This window comes from Spinacia oleracea, chromosome 4, assembly GCF_020520425.1.
Source record: "Spinacia oleracea cultivar Varoflay chromosome 4, BTI_SOV_V1, whole genome shotgun sequence".
NCBI lineage: Eukaryota > Viridiplantae > Streptophyta > Magnoliopsida > Caryophyllales > Amaranthaceae > Spinacia > Spinacia oleracea.
The window spans coordinates 2513984-2531892 of NC_079490.1; the positions used below are offsets into that span (position 1 = coordinate 2513984).

At 34.7% G+C, this 17909-nt stretch overlaps 2 protein-coding genes across 3 annotated transcripts; one reads left to right on the forward strand and one right to left on the reverse strand.

The window, feature by feature from the left end:
- The first annotated feature begins 1492 nt into the window (after positions 1-1492).
- LOC110783292 (uncharacterized) lies at positions 1493-10430 on the forward strand. 2 transcript variants are annotated; one of them, XM_021987608.2, is made up of 9 exons: positions 1493-1870; positions 3307-3393; positions 4492-4609; positions 6952-7089; positions 7248-7295; positions 8119-8165; positions 8402-8506; positions 9962-10019; positions 10121-10430. In XM_021987608.2, the coding sequence occupies exons 2-9, from the start codon at positions 3307-3309 to the stop codon at positions 10135-10137; spliced, it is 618 nt and encodes a 205-aa protein (XP_021843300.2). In that variant the 5' UTR covers positions 1493-1870; the 3' UTR covers positions 10138-10430. The 2 variants fall into 2 exon arrangements, with proteins under 2 accessions (XP_021843300.2, XP_021843301.2); XM_021987609.2 differs by having other exon boundaries at positions 1502-1870; positions 9965-10019.
- Positions 10431-12845: 2415 nt separating this feature from the next.
- On the reverse strand, positions 12846-14355 carry LOC110783293 (F-box protein At1g30200-like). The gene has a single exon (XM_021987611.2). The coding sequence runs from the start codon at positions 14265-14267 to the stop codon at positions 13002-13004; it is 1266 nt and encodes a 421-aa protein (XP_021843303.1). The 5' UTR covers positions 14268-14355; the 3' UTR covers positions 12846-13001.
- Between the last annotated feature and the right edge of the window lie 3554 nt (positions 14356-17909).

Below are 17909 nucleotides of genomic sequence, written 5' to 3' on the forward strand. Positions count from 1 at the left end.
AATTCTTATTTACGTGGGGTGTACGATAAATATTGTACACCAAAATTAAAGTTAGCGTAAAATGCTTGAAAGTTACCCTTATATAGGTAAAAGTTATCTATTTTTTAGTGATAAAAATTTTCAATTTAATAGAAAATATTTCTTGAAAAGTACTACTAATGTATAAATTATTTTTAATAATATAAAAGTTAGAGAAAACTGGATAAAAGTTAGAAAAAATTAAGTAAAAGTTATGTTGGTGTACACCTTGTGCATACAAGACCTTTTGTTAATATAATACAAAAATTGTTAGTTGCTTGTATTAGTTGGTTTGAGTAGCAAATGAAATTTAGTTGCTTTGTGTAAAAAGAGTTATCAAGTTACACATTCAGGAATTTACACATTTCTAGGTCGTCATCGTAAAAGACAAGGGACGGCTTAAAGTCAACCTTAACATATCTAAAGTTGAATTGTTGGATTGACTCGGTTAGGGTTCCGAGTCCACCCGAATGCAAGGTGATCTGTACTTTTAACAAGAACAGACCATCTTCTTCGTCGCACTTGAATAATCTTATGTTCTTAGCATAAGTTTCTCCTACTGTCATCCTTAAACTACTTGACATATTTTAACTTTTTTGTGTAAATTCAAGTGTAATGGGTGATTTAATTGTATTAGCTAGCTATTTATAATCGTTGAAACAAAACTTAATATGTTTAGAGTTAGGGAATTAATCGCCGCCTACCATTTACTAGGCACGTGCAATATTGTTAAAACTTACCTTTAAAAAGCCCAAATAAATTTCATAAAACTTTTCTAAGAAAAGCCCAAACAAATTTTGATAAAACTTTCCCAAAAAAAGTTCACAAAAAAAACGCATTTTATGTCCAAGTTTGTTTTTCGCTGAAACCTTCAACCTAGTTAGCTAAAATTAATTCCTAGATAAAATGTTAATCGAAATTAGTAACACCATCATCGTACTGCTAAATTCTTCAAGTGGTGCCACCAAAGTACAACCCGTCATACCATGTATTTTTGTTTTGTTTTTTGGAGAAAAAGCTACATTTTCGGCAACAATGCTTGCTTCTAAGTAAAGATGGTTGTGGGTTCTTGCCGAGCTCATGTGTCGTGGGCCTAAATGTGCCCAGCCTAGGCCAAGACCATTTGTTTTGTGTTGTGTTTGTGTTGGGCAACGTCGTGGCAAAAAAATCAAAAGGCAACCCAAACCCACGTGCCTATTGTCGTGTCGCGTCGTGCCTTCGAACCTAAGTCTAATTTCATTCTGGTTCGTCGAGCGCGTCGTGTCGGGTCGTATTGTGTAGTGGCTTATCGTACTCTTTCCAAAAAACGCGGCTCGAGCACATACTAGCCCACGACCCACAACTTCGTGCCCGTACCGGGCCGTGTTTTTTCCATACACGTGTCTTCTCAGCCTAGATCGACCCGGCCCGGCCCGGTCCAATGTGTAACACCCAGTTTTCCCTGTTCCTCTTTGTTTTTTCTTTTTTCTTTTACATTTTTTTTTTTTGACAAAAACCCCCCAAAACACTGAACCACAACCGTAGAACCCTACCTTCTCCCTCACACTCCTCTCCTGCACTCTCTGCGCGGCCACCGGAGGTCGGAGATCGGAGGTTAAACTCGTCGGAGATTCAGCGCGACATTCTCCTCTCCTCTGGAATTTTGTTGAACTCCGTACTCCGTTTCGATCCGCGGCTCACCTGAATTGCTTAACTCCTCAATCCTCAAGTAAGCGAGCCCAGCCACTCAGCCAGATCAGCCTCCCCGGCCGGCGGCCGCCCACCTATACGCGTCACGCTTTCCCAGCCGGACTCCGACAACCGCCTGGCCGCCCACCTCACGGCTCACGAGTCACCATTCACCAATCTTGAGGTTAGTCTAATACTCTAAATCTCTAATTGTCTAAATGTCAGTCTAATTAGTCTCTAAATCAATTATTGCTTCATGTTTTTATTATAATTTATGAATTGTGATTGATTTCTCATGTTAATTTGTCAAAAGTTCAGTTATTGCATTATTGGTGAATGGTGATTGGAAATTTGGAATTGAGATATTAGTCAGATTAGTATTGTTATGATTTATGAGATTGGTTATTGCAGGATTTTAATTCATTTCTGATTGAATTATGATTGATTGAAGTTGGAATTGCAAATGAAAATGAAGTAAAAAAATTGAATAACAGGGAGTTATCATTATTTAGTCCACTGACTTGATTTTTGAGTTTGTTTTAATATTTTGTTGTTTTAACAGGGAGTTATCAATTTGTTGTTGTTGTTGTTTGTTTTAATTGTTCAATTTGTTTGTTGTTGTTTTAATTTAATGGAATGTTGACTGGTTGTTAATTTGTTATTGATTTATGGGTGAATTGTTGTTTTAGTTTGAGTAATGCATTAGTTGGATTGATCATTGGGTATTGTGAATCACTAATGTGATTATGTGAATCTTGTTGTAATTGTGAATCACTAATGTGATCATTGGTTATTGTAGGTATTTGATTGTAAAATGTACTTTCGGGACGAATTTTATTTTTAGGTACTTATATATTGTGTGTTTTTATATTGATATTGCGGTGCGTTAACGATGGTGACCCAGCACCCTAACATTCCTGGATACGCCACTGGATGTTGCGGATGGAACTTTGAGTTAGATTATTCGTGTTTTTACGATTTCGTTCATAATGTTTTGTAATGAATGTTGTGACTTGTGAGTGCAATATTAAATTTTGGATTGTATATCTAAGATATGCTGAATTGTCTGTGGTGTGAGTTTTGAGGGGTTGTTTAGACGATAGCAAAAAGCATCGCCGATGGTAACTAAGCGAGTTTTGGGATGATTTATGAAACATAGGGGTTGATTAAGTGAAGAATATTAGAGTACTTTTTGTCATGTCATGATCTAGGTGATAAGAAAATTTGATTGGTTTCTTAAATCCTAACCATGATCATACAAGTCAGTTAGAGATGAAGTGGGGGTTATCAAGAATTTATGTATGAGTTCCATTGGTTATATTTCAATGTGTTAAGAGATTTTCCGTTGCTGAAAATGCTTTTGAAGTTCTTGTGACAATATCATTGACTAGTGAGAAATATTGAAATTTCTGTGGTCTCTATATGTCAAGATGTATTCTTTAACATAGTATGCCTCCCCCCCCCCCCCCTAAATGCAACATTCTCTCTCTCTATATATGTATAAATGTATGTATATAAATTAATGATTCTAGTGCATTTCTATCTATCTGGAATTTCATCTCTTCAGTAGATTGTGTTTATTTTTCAACTAAATTAACGGTATCTTTTTCCTCTTGATAGATGGCATTTAGAGGTCGAGGACGTGGAAGAGGATTTGGTGGGAGTGACTTCAAGTTTGCCAAGCAAGAGCCTTTTATACTTTTTCCTGTAAGTTGACCTGATTAGCACTAAATAGCAGTTGCCTGCCTTACTACTGCTTTGCCAGTTTTTTTCTTTGCAGAAGAAATAATTATTTTATGAATTTGATAACTTAAATCGCCTTAAAACCTTCTTGGAATTCTCCTCTCATAGTCTAGTTTACTTTCCTAGCTGCTGGTGGAATCTATACCGGCTTGCTATCATTATTGGGACTTCTTAAAAACCAGACACTGTTTTTGTTCTCCTTGTTAAAAGAAAGAAAGATTAGGGTAAAGTCTTTCAAGTTGGCTTATGGAAGATTTTTTTTGTACTTCATATTTGGTCGTATATTTTTCACAAGGATATTTTGAACATATTGGAATATATGCTAATTTGTAACTTGCATTCTTGCAAGTTGTACCTCCTGTGTTGGTTTTAAAAATCTGGCCAATTGGATATATTATTTGTGAAATGGGTAAAGTGTACTTGCTGAACAAATTTAGACTCACATATGATCTTTCAGCTGGTGCAAGTACAGTTTTAAACAGATGAAACAACTTCACATTTTTGGTCAAATTCATGATCTGTATGAATACATTATGAATGTATTTACCTAATTGAGGAACTATCCCATGAATAAAGACTAAAGCTGGACTAGCAGTCTCGCCATCTACTTCAGCGATTGCTTTATTTAGTCATCCTGTTTTCTTCTTTGCTGCTGCAAAATATTTTCGTCTCTCAAGGCCACTCTGTTTCTTCTCCTGTTATCAAGAACTACACTATCATGAAAGTTCCCCTCGTTGAGTAAAAGTGTAGATTTTCTATACTTTGTACACTATCATGAAAGTTCCCCAGTATAGCATCATTGGTCTTCCCCTGTTTCGAAGAGGGGAGGAGAGGGAGGGAGGGAGGGGGGGGGGGGGGGGTTGAGTTGATGGTTCCCGGCGAGAGGAACTTCATCTGCTAATTAGATGTTTGACGCATGTCTCTGTGTTCGGTTTTTTTTCCTGTTGTTTCCCCACCCCTCAACATAATACTCTCTGGAATGCTGGATATGTCTTCCCCACCCCCCAACATGATTATTACCGGAGCTTTTTTTTAATGATATTCTTGTTTTTGGAGCTACAGGCTATTGAGTTGCCTGACAAAGACAATATTCCTGAAGAGAAGCTATTAGCAGCACTTAATTTTAAGTTCCGGACCCACTTTCAAAGCTCGCCTTACCACCTCATGGAAACATACTCTGGTACTAAGCAATTTGGCTGCATTTTTTTAAAAGAAAGCTTGTGTTTTTTATGGAGTATTCAAGCAGTCAAATGTCAATAAGATTAAGTTTATGATGGTATATATCTGTAGAGGTTAGTTTTGTCTTTACCTGAAAACTTATCAAAGAACACAATGGAAATTTGGATGTAGTTGAGTTGTGTTTGTTCATGATGCCTTTTGCATCACCTGTGTTGTCAGTTATGTGCTCTTGTGTCTCTACTCGGTTTGATGTTGTGCTTCCATCACAAACTAACAAATTCCGGTGAGCTTATCCTGAAATTCTAATAAATCTGGATTTGGTATTTAAGCAGAGAGATAGGATTAATTATGAACTTCATTAAACTCGACTTCTTTTTTTTTTTTAAGGAAACACTAGAAGTATGTATTAGCAATTTTAGCTTTGGGTAATTGGGTTACACCAAACCAAGTGAAAATTGTCGTATAAGCTACTCCCTCCGTCCCAGAATACTCGACCCGGTTTGACCGGCACAGAGTTTAAGGGACTTGAATTGACTTATTTAATTTAATAGGTAGTAGTTGATAGTGGGGTACTATTTTAATGTAGTTAGTGGGAGGTGGGTTAAGAGGTGGGGTTGGGGGAGAGTAGGGGTTGAATTTTTAATTATTTTTTGTATGGAGTAGGGGGTAGGTGGGTTAATAGGGGTGGAGTGAGAAATAATATAATATAGTTAGAATATTTCCATTTTTAGAAACAGGTCAAGTATTAAGGGACGGCCCGATAAGGAAAACAGGTCAAGTATTTCGGGACGGAGGGGGTATAAACTTTTTGTACCCTTGTACCTAACTGGCTAACTACATACTTTCTCCGTTCTTATTTAGTTGACACAATTTGACTTTAGCACTATTCAAACGCCCTCCTTTGACCGGATTTTGTTATTTATGCGTAACGTAAAATATAGTCATGCGAGATCTTGTTAAATTTGCCTTGATAAATACTTTCAAATTATACTTTTTATAATTGGAAAATTTGATTTAAATAATCCAATCTTTCGACGATTTTCCGTTAATAATACAACCTTTTAATTATTATCTAATCCAACCTTTGCACCCCATTAACTTTTGTTGCACCCAACTGACTTGAAACCGGCTAAGAAGGTCAACCTTTTGACGATTTTCCATTAATAATACAATCGGTCAACCTTTATAATTTTTTCTTTTAAATAATTTTATGATAACAAATGTGCATTGGCAAACAAATTGTGTCAACTAAATAAGAACAAAGGACGTAGAATTATCTATGAAGTTTCAAGTAGTCAGCGTATTCTAAACCAAAGGTCTAATAGAACCATCCTTTGAGTTTTAGCAGTATTTTGAATTGCGTTTCTGGTCGAAATTGCAGTAATGATCACGTATTGCAAAAGTGTACTTATTATTGTTTCGTGTAAAGGATCGCGGTGAATGGGGTATAATTTTATCAGTCATATTGGTATCGTTGCATTGTATCTGCCTACTGTTGGTCTGTATGGTTGATATGTAATACAGAACTCTTTACAACTCGGTAGATATTAGTTTTGCAAGCTAAATAATCGTTATATTTCGGTTGATTCAGTGCATACTGTCCCAGATCTTAAACCTTTTTTTCTAGGTACAAGGGTTAAGATGGCATACGTCTTAATACCTTTACGTGCCGAGGGGCTAAAGCAATGATTATAGTTTTACATTTTGTCGTATGAAATTTCTATTAGCTAATGATCTTGTTAAGTTACCTTCTGAGATTAATCTAGCAGCATTAAGTTGCTTAAGGTTTTGGCACACAGAGTAGTGAATTTTTTTAAAGACTTTAACTATGTACGAGTAGAAACAGTCCCTCGCTAATACCTTTCTTCATTTTCCTGTTTTCTTAAAAAAGCTTATGTTGAATTGTTGAGGGGCACATACTTGGCACTCAAATTAGTGAACTGTTGAAACTATATAAAAATAATCCAACTTGATTAATATCCTTCTTCATCTCACGAAATTCATTTTTTTTCCTAAAACAGCTTATGTTTATGAATAAAAAACATCAAAAGACTTGCATTATGAAATTAAGGGGTGCATAGTTTGACAAATTAATGTTCAAGTTTAGTAAGTTTTCCCTTTAAAATCTAACGTGACCTATTATTTGACAGATTAACGTTCAACTTAGTAATGCTCTCTCCCTCTGTGGCTCTGTGTTGTCTACTTGTGTGTACGTTGGGTGTTGTTCATTCTGTTTGTCGCTGTTGCTGTTTTGGGAGCACCACACTATTAAGTAAACAGAATTATTGAAATTTACTTGCTACTATTTTAATCATTCTTATATTTTGTGGGCTGTCATCTCAGGAGAAGAAACCGTAGACATTGAGAGGTATTCTGACAAGGTCAGCAGGAAACGTAGATTTGGTCTTGGTCGGGGGTCGCTTTTAGATTCTGGATTTATGAAACTTGAACCTGGGTATTTTCCACTAGAGCTTGTTCGAGGTTAGTTCAAACTTGTGACCACCTTTTTGTTGAAAAGACAAATGATTTGTGATGTACTGATGCCTATGCTGGTTCAAAATTAAATATAGCTGCTCTCCTTCTGTTGATCTCTGTATTGATCACCTTAAAGGTTGTTTGACAATAGAGAAACTTTTCAGGCGCAAAATTCAAGACTAAGAGGAAGGTGCGATGGAATCCTAAACGAGGTATTTTATTCAAGATAATTCTGCTAGTGTACTCTTGACCTGTTCAAGTTGTCACTGGCGACTGGTCATATTTTGAATATAGTGGTTACTTTTAGGTCAATTGACTGGTTATTACTTATTTCTTATTAGCCACCTGGCAAGCTCTGAGCTTCCTGCCCTACTATTGTGCTGTGTTAACTTTTTCTATAGTCATGATTCACAATCATCTGAGCAATTTTTTTGGTTGTCTCGCCAATTCTATACACCAGTCAGTCCTTTCTGATTGTTTTGAAGTATGTTTGTCAGTATCTAATTACGGTGAAGTTAAACTAGCCCCCTCTTCTTCTTTTTTGAAAGAAATAGCCACTCTGGAAATAGCAGTTTCAGGGTGTATTCGAAACCTTTCTCAAAATGCTATTGGCGGAACGGCAGGAGTATTTTAAGAGGCACTGGTTAATATGGTCTAGTGAAGTATTCCTGTTGGTTCAACCTTTTAACCTAATTTTGACCCCTTCCCTCATTCTTTGCCTTGAAACTTTGAAAGTGTATATTCATCTCCTTTGCTATCCTAAGGATGTTTTAAGGGGTGTTAGCCTGATGGGCTTGCAGTATAGGATGAATTTTGGTTCCTTCTGTTTTTTCTTGGTTCCTTCTATTGCGTATTGGCAAATTGTGAATTCTCGTTCTTTTCAGCATATGCGTATCCACTTTGTGAACTGTTTAATCATCATTAGCTAAAGTATATTGTTCCATATATTGACCTGCATTGGATTTTAATCATTAGTCCCTTGTTACTTTGTTAGTAGATGATTAATCATTTCTGACTGTGTTCTTTCCTTGTTAGACCTTGGGAAGCTGGATTTCCTGGAGGAACTTGAAAAGAAATCTGAAGTAAGCTTTTCTAGAGACCTGTTACTTTGTTTAACTGTCCTTTGAAAAGCTGCAGACAGGTCACAGTTTCAAAATCAATTGGATTCTGCTCATAATTTTAGATATTCCTAGTTGAAGATGTAGCGCTGTAGAAGATATAAATTGTGCACCTTTTTTTCCTTTGCTGTTAGAATCCCCTTCTTCTGTTGCAGTTATTATTGTTAAGTATATGATGCCTGATTCTTTCAAATTCATAGATTGAAGACTCAAAGCCCAAGAAAAAGACAGAGGATGAAGAGGATGAAGAGGAAGTGGTAGAGGAAGAGGAAGAGGAAGATGACGATGATGATGATTATGGAAAGGTACTTCTCTGTCTATCCCACCTGTCATTAATTGATGTTTGAAATAATCACAAAGTCTTTCCGTCTTAACAAAAAAAAATCGTGTTTGAGAGCAAACTGTGTTTAAGATCTCCAGAAACACGGAGATGTCTGATTTCCCCCCTCTTTTCATGACCATTACTTGGATGGGAGACAGATGCACCTATAAGAGTCAAAATAACGTGGCATGTAATTAAGAGTTTAGTAAGGTTGACATTAAAGTTTCTTAATTCTTTGATCCTTTTGTTAATTTTTATTTTAATTTCAATAAATGGTATCCCTTATATAGCACTTGCAAGTGACAAGTACGAGTTATCCAATTGCTTATCCATTTGTGTGATGCTAAAAAGCGGGGCTTTTTGGCCTATGTTTTCACCTGCCCCGACATTTGAACTATTTGGCTGAGATAAAAATCAATAAATTCAAAACTGCTGCTTTGAACTGTCTGTTTTTCTGTTGTTAGGAGGATGAAATAATACTAGTTTTCACTTCTATAATTGTTGAGAGGTTATTTGTCATACCTTGCCTACCCTTAGGTTTTGAAATTTGGTTCTATATAAAATTTTCTGAAGCATGGTAATCTTTGTCCCACTTTTCAAGTTTTTATTCTGTAGTATTTTAGTGATCTGATTGGTCTAGTTTCTTAGTACATGATGCATGTCGTAATTTATGGTGGTTACGTTCTTTTTTTTAATAAATAGGATGCAAGGTTATTCTAGGCCACATGCGAACTATGTGTCTATATGCTTCATCCACCACTTTTCTATGTAATATCAACTAGTCTTAGACTCAAAGATAAAAATCTCGCTGAGAACTAAGCAGAAAAACCAGCTGTTGCAACTTGCAAGTTTGCAACCCGTGTTTAGAATATTGGAAATCTGGTTAAGAGGTTTTATCACCTCAGAATCTCAGTTTGAGGATTTCCTAGTGTCCATAGATTATTCCATAAATCATTGGTAAAATACATTGTTCGTGATCTGTGGTGGGGCAGGTGGGTGGTGGAATGTTTGAGTTTATTCTAATTTTGATATTCTGGAACTCAATTCGAATTGACCAATAGCATATCTTACACCATAAAGTCAATGCCTCTCGGAAAATTTTCCCAACAATGTGGTCTGAGGGGTCAAATATGGACTTGTACCTTACTACTGATAGTTTATTGTCTTATATTGGCACTGATGGATATGCATTTACACAGTAACTGAAATCATCTGTGCAATGATTTTTGTTTTACATAGAAATATTATAAGATGGAATTGCTGTAAATAACATTTATTTCTTTGAAATATCTATTTATTTTTTTCCATTTTAGAATTTTAATAGTTTTGATTTACATTCAAGTAACTGCTCCTTTGCCTAAAACCATGTTAAAAGAGCTGATTCACAATCCTAGGTGAATATATTGGTTAATTTTATTTGTGCCTGTGATGAATTCAGCAGTTGGAAGACTTTCAAGATGATGAAGATGAGTTTAATCAGAGTGATGGTGATGATGGTATGGAAATTCCCGTGCTTGAATTTAACGTAACAAACTGATTAAAAAATCTTTTAGAATCTTTGAAGGCGTTGTGTTATTTACTGTGTTCTATATTGCAGAGGAAGCTGTCATGTAGTAATTTTCCGGTACTTGTGGTGTGGCTCTTTCTGGATATTGAAGGCACTGCTGATTTCATGCCGCAACAATCTGACAGGTTCAGTTTTAATCTTATAGATACATGGTTGAAGAATTTCTTTCTTTTTTACAATTTTACTACGTAAATGGAGATTTTGCCTGGTAATACTGTATATAGGTATGAACAGAGAATTCTAGGTTATATTAGACTAGATCTAATTTGTTTTGGCAAACAGAGTTTCCTTACTGAACCAAGATAAACCTCAGCAATAAAGTTTTATTTATTACTATTTACCTTTGTTTCTTTGAGATGATCCCAAATTCAGTATAGAGTCTAGACCTGTCAGTAATTGACCCGATCTAGAAACCGGCCTAAACCCGACCCGAAAATACTGGGTCATGAGCAAGATTTGGTGACCCGTTACCTTATTTTAACCGAACCTGAAAACACCAAAAAGTAATGGGTCAAAACCCAACCGATTAAAAATAGTTGTATTTATAGTAATAAATGAGATTGCGAAGAGTTTTAAGCACATTAACACATGTTGTTACTATTGTTGGGTGTAAATGTGTAATATGATTATGTGATTTTGATTTGAATAATTACGTCATTTTATGGTTGAATTTGACTAAATATATATACTTGGTGTATGAAAATTTGTTAATTTATGCACATATTTTGTATATATATATATATATATATATATTACTCAAATTAATGAAAATATAATACGCGTTTTAAAATCTCTCAACCCAGTTTGGTCGACCTGAATCCGAAACTTCGTCTTGAACAAGTACTTGTAAACTCCAACCCGAAAGTGACCGACCTGAACTAACCCGAATCCGAAAGTTATTTTTTACAACTTGACCCGACCTACCCGATTGACAGGTCTAATAGAGTGTCATCCTATGATCCTACCATCTTTTACTCTTCTGCTTTATTGATTTTTCTCTATCATGCTGACCAAGCAAGCATATTGCATGGTGTAAGCAAAATGGTGCCAGTTTTGGCTACAGCAGTTGTAATCTTGTTGTGGAATTACCATCAGCAAAGTGGAGGAGATTTGTGACCACACTCCAAATCTCACTTGTTATGGTATAGTCCGTACCTTGTTAACTTCTTCTTATGCTTTATCAATGGTGTCTTCGTCAGAGTGCCCACATTAAGCATTAAGCACATGGTGTATGTAAAGCCATAGTTACAGTTTTAGGCCCTATTCTTCTGAACTTTGTTTGGCTGAATTGAACTGAACTGAACTGAATGTAACTGCAATTAAGTCCAAAATAACAGGGGCTTACATTGTGATCATGCTCAAATTTAGTAAAAATGTTTTTGAGTGTTTTAGAAATAGTTGTCACATTGTTCCTATAACGGCGATCCAATGTACTACCAAAAACATGGGATTTCCTACAACGACGAATCAATGTACTACCAAAAGCATGGGATCGAATCGTTTGGTTGATCCTTGAGACCAACTATGAATTCCTAGAAATGGCGTATGTTAAGTCGTAGCTTAGGTTTTACATTGTGGTTATGCTCGAATTTAGTAAAAATGTTCTGTAAAGCGTTTTAGAAATAGTTGTCTCATTGTTCCTATAACGGCGATCCAATGTACTACCATAAACTTGGGATTTTCTACAACAATGAATCAATATACTACCAAAAGCATGGGATCGAATTGTTTGGTTGATCCTCGAGACCAACTATGAGTTCCTAGAAAGGGCGTATGTAAAGTCGTAGCTTAGGTTTTACATTGTGGTTATGCTCGAATTTAGTAAAAATGTTCTGTAAAGCGTTTTAGAAATAGTTGTCACATTGTTCCTATAACGGTGATCCAATGTACTACCAAAAACATGGGATTTCCTACAACAATGAATCTATGTACTACCAAAAGCATGGGATCGAATTATTTGTTTGATCCTTGAGACCAACTATGAGTTCCTTGAAATGGCGTATGTAAAGCCGTAGCTTAGGTTTTACATTGTGGTTATGCTCGAATTTAGTAAAAATGTTCTGTAAAGCGTTTTAGAAATAGTTGTCACATTGTTCCTATAACGGTGATCCAATGTACTACCAAAAACATGGGATTTCCTACAACAATGAATCTATGTACTACCAAAAGCATGGGATCGAATTATTTGTTTGATCCTTGAGACCAACTATGAGTTCCTTGAAATGGCGTATGTAAAGCCGTAGCTTAGGTTTTACATTGCGGTTATGCTCAAATTCAGCAAAAATGTTCTCTAGAGTGTTCTAGAAATAGGTGTCACATTGTTTTTACAATGGCGATGCCAATGTACTACCAAAAACATGGAAGTGGCTTATGTAAAGCCACTAATGTTTTGTATTTTATGCTCAAATTTAGTAAAATCGTTCTCTAGAGCGTTTTGTTGTAGAAATAGTTGTCACATTATACCTACCACGGCGATTCAATGTACTATTAAAAAACATGGGATTTTCTACAACTACGAACCAATGTACTACAAAAAAAACCTTGGATTGAATTGTTTTGTTGATCCTCAAACCAACTATGAGTTCCTAGAAATCGCGTATGTAAAGGCGCTTGGGTTTTTACATTGTGATTATGCTCAAACTTAATAGAGCGTTTTATCTTTGATATCCCCGAGACTTTTAAATACAGTTGTCACATTGTTCCAACTCCTAAAATTAAGAACTCGTCACAATTTCTCCAAAACACACACAAGATCTAGTGAATTTAATTTCTCATTTATGTATAACAATATATGTATGCACAAACTACAAATTGTTTTAACTACAACTTATTAAAATAATAATAAAAAAACATTATCATAAACTATGATCGAACAAAATTAAAATCTAAACCCCCAAAAAAAAAAAAAATCTCAAAAGGAATTCATTTCCAATCTATACATTCTCCTTTCTTTCCCCTTGATCAACTTTTTTGCAGCTTCTTCAAAAACATCTTCACCTTCAAAAGCTTTCCACATACTCAACCCTTCACCACCACCATCTTTCTCCTTCTCTTCACCACCACCACCACCACCACCACCACCACCACCACCCACTTTCCTTTCAGGCTTAATCACAACAAGTGTTGCCCCTTTCATCACTTTCCCAGAATTCGGCAATTCCAATTCCTTCACATACCACATTTTCATCACCAAATTACCTGCATACGCCATTGTTGTTGTTGTTGTTGTTGCAGGTTCAGTTTCTGGGTTTTCACTCTTGTTAACAATGGTGGTGTTCTTAAGTTTGATTGATTCCCTCAGATCTTGAACCTGTTCTTCACTCATATTCAGCTTCCCTTGTCTCCCACCATCAAAAACGACGGCGTTTTTCAGCTTCGGACATTGATTCACCATCTTCTTCACCAGATTATGCCGAGCTGATGAAGCAATTAAGCATGAAATTATCCAGATTATCCTCAATTTCAGCTCATCATCTGAGAAAACCTGCACTTCATTTTCAATCCCATCTTCCCCAATTCCAAACCCTACCTTTTTCTCTCTCTTACTCTCAACAATGGAAGTCGCCCCCAAAATCACACACCTCTCCATCTCTTTCCCAAACCCAGCTTCCCATTTCAACAATGGAATATTCTTATTAATCCCAATTTCCCCACCATGGCAAGGTAACTCAAGCTTAATCGACTCCACATCCTGGAAATTCTTCAGCGTATTCCCAACCCATTTCTGAATATCAACCCCACCACCACCTCCATTCTTCGTCGTCTTCTTCCCTGAAATCGCCTGTTGTAGCAGATTAATCGGCTTGCAAATAAACTTGAAGATCGGATTTCTGAAAAAACTCTTCGACGACCCAGTTGATGATGAGAACTCAACTGATTTCTTCGATTTCACCTGATTATGATTACTCCCATTACTACTACTACTATTATTCATCTGAATCGAGATTGAATCAACCTCAGAAACCAAACTAGCAAATCTCTTCGAAACAACAAGACAACGACATAATGATTTCGCATCAAATACCCTGTTGAAGATCAAATTAAGAATTGGGTCTGGAATTAGATCGAAATAATCAACTCCCTCGATTTGATTTTCTGCAATTTGATCTTCTTCTTCTGCTTGTTTGTATATTGATGATGATGATGATGATGATGATGATGATGATAAATCTGCCATTGATATTTGGATAATTTTTTGTTTCTGGGTTTTTGTGTCAAATTTGTTTGCAAAAGTGAGAGGATTGGGTTGAGGAATGGCGGTTTATATGGTGAGAAAAAGAGCGTGGATTTTGTCGTGGGTTTATTATTTGTTACGCGGTTTGATTTTTTTGACGCAAAATTTTTGACACGTTGAATAAAAAAAAGCCCAAAACAGTTAAAGTAAGATGTAGGTGGATCCGGATGAAGGGAATTTGGTATGCTCCACCTTTATGTCAATCGTGATCCATATGGACCCATATGATTGAATTTCATTAAATGAGTTCATATTTGGATAATTACTACTCCCTCCGTCTCTTTTTGTTCTTTACGTTTGGTATTTTTCACGCGTTTTTACAATTAATTAATTTGCATCGAGATTCCTCAATTTTTTTTATTTAAACAAGATAAATTACGTTTATTTATAATGTTTTCACTTTAATCGAAATTCTGATATTGGAAAATGAGAAAATTTTAATGTCTCAATAAAAAGTGTGAGAGATTAAATGACCCAATGAATTTAATTGGTTGAAATAATAATTGGACACAAATTTTGATAGAATACTAAGTCATTTATGTGATAATAATAAAAGGAAATGTAAAGAACATTTTGAAATACCCAAAAAGGAAAACGTAAAGAACAAAAAGAGACGGAGGGAGTATATTAGCATATTCCCTATACTATACTCTTATAGGCTCTAACATAATCCTAATTTTTAATAAGTTCAGATAAGTTTAGGAAGAGTAAATGGAAATTAGTGAATCTAACCTACTTACTAAGTGTGCGTTTTATTCACTTATTTTTTTCTAGACTTAATTTTTTTTTTTAACGGGTTGAACTTATCTAAATTTATTAGAACTTATCAAACTTATTTTAGGCTCTGTTCGGTTTGACTTATTTTAACTTATTTCAGACGAAATAAGTTCAGTTAAGTTCAGAACTTCAGATAATGTAAGTTCAGCAAAAATAAGTTTTTTTCAGAATAAGTTTTATTTTCAGATAAAATAAGTTCAGATAAGTTCAGATAATCAGATAATATAAGTTCAGTCAAAATAAGTCCGGAACGGATCCTTAATTATAAACTGTACTTGGTAAACTCTCAGTTTTCCTGAACTTATTTTTTCTGAAATAAAGTGAACAGAACAGAGTCGTGATCGTTCTATTCACCTGATTTTCACTTTTTAAAATAAATAAATTATCAGAACTGAAATGAACTTATCTAAACTAATCATCACTTATCAAATCTTGGAGTGTGCTCCATTGAGACGGTCAACGAGCCGAGTCAATAAACGGGTCATGAGTGAGTCTGGTGGGTTGTAGGTTGAGATGGTTAACAAAGGACGATATAGTGTAGGCCAGGGTGGGTCGGGTTGAATACAAACGGTAGGATTTGAACTTTGAAGCTAGGGAATTTGGTATCCTCCACCGTGACGTCATCCTGATCCATATAATTGAATTTCATTAAATGACTTCATATTTGCAAATTATTATACGTAGTATTCCATATTGTGTACCGTATATTGTACACTTACACATACGTATGTATATGGCAACACATACCGTGCATGGTTATACATTAATGTGTGCGTGACACGTGTGACATGCACGTTGTATTGGCAATCTTTGCATGTGCTATGTATTCCGTATATGGTTATACTACCTCCGTTTCAAAAAATCTTTACAGTTACTATTTGCACGGACTCCAATGCAATATTTAACTAATAATATATCCAATTTCGTTTGTGAAAAAATTATAAAAATCTGATATTCTGAAAGTACATCTCGATACCAATCTAACAAAATCTTACATGTAACGTTTTGATGTATATAATGGTGAGAATTTACGGTCAAAGTTTTTATATTTTGGACACATTTTCCAAAGCGTAAAGAACTTTCTGAAACGGAGGTAGTACATTAATGTGTATGTGACACGTGTTATTTGTACGATGGGTTATAATCTTTCTTAACACTGACAGAACTATAACAGTTTATACTTTATAGAGAGTATGGGCTATTTGAAACTAGGTCATCAATGCACTTTGTTTCACTATGAAGTTACAATAGCTTTTTAAATAAACTTTCACTAGTTGAGATTATATATATATTGGACCTATTTCTTTAATAATTAAAGGTTACTAGTTACAATAACTTTTTAAATAAACTTTCACTACTTGAGGTTATATATATTGGAATCATTTCTTTAATAATTAAAGGTTACTCCGTACTTGTTAGTTGATTAAATTAATCACTAGTTGAGTAGTTTTTCATGGTTAAATTAGTTGGTTTAATTATCTGATTATATTTTTAATATGGATGAAGTTTTTGGTAAAATAAACTTATGTTTTCATTTATCTCTACTTTCTCAATCTACCAAATCATGTGTAAAGTAGCATGTATGGAGCAAATAAAAAGGAACGGATTCAGGAGTACATTTCTTCATATCAACCCTAGATTCGAAGAGATAAAGAGTGTTGTTACATTGTTCCTCAAGCTGTTCCTAAAACATTGTCTTATTTTTTTGTGAACCGTCGTTAAATAATGGATAAATTATTTTTTATCACCTGGAAAATTCAAAAATTTATTTTTTACCACCTAAAAAAATAAAATTTGTATTATACCACCTAAAAAAAATTAACACTTGTTTTTACCCCCTAAAAAATGGAAAAATAAATGAAACTATCATGTGGTCGGCACACTAGCGATAATATTTGTGATTTTTTCTCTTCTTCAACAATTTATGTATTTAACTTCCTTCTTTTCCCCTGCTTCTTTCTTGTCCATAAATTCACATAATTTTTTCTCCCATTAATTCACAAAATTGACAAATTTCAATGACAATAAAGAAATAGGCCAGGTGAATGAGTTAATCAATATCGCAAAGGTAGTGTAAAAAAAATGGAGGAAAATTGAATTAGAGATCCCTACTTAAAAAAAAATTATTTATTTTAGATGGTAAAATACAAGTTTTAATTAATTAATTAATGAATCATCCAACAATCTAAATTGACTTTTAATAAGTGTATTACACTTTAAGAATTAATTAGAGGAATGAATAGTGGTACTTTACATGTACCCCAATTGTTTCAAAGACTCAAACATATACTATACTAATGGTATTGTATTTTATTGTTACACCTTTTCTTTCAACACACCGCCCTAGCATGGGACATTGAATTAGAGAGCCCTACATAACGGTTTCATTATATCTATTTTTCCGTTTTTAGGTGATAAAAATAATTTATTTATTTTTAGATGGTAAAATACAAGTTTTAGTTTTTTAGATGGTAAAAATAATTTTCGATTTCTTTCTTTAATGAAATAACGCGATATTTTTAGAGACGAATAAAATACTTAATAGTAGGGCCACTAGTAACCCTCTCGTTCATACAATTATACAAGTCTATTTTACTCGTGTTTGAGTGGAAGAAAGACGTGGCGGCTTGTCATTTTGTTAAAGAATCTTGGTCATGGGACATTGGATAAGGACACTATATCTAAACTAATCTTAATGCATTCACATTTATAAATTAAAAGTATAGAATATTACTTTTATTTTTCTTTTTGGTGCTAACTACTTTTTTCTTTTTTGATAAATAAATAATTAAAGAATGGAACACTTAA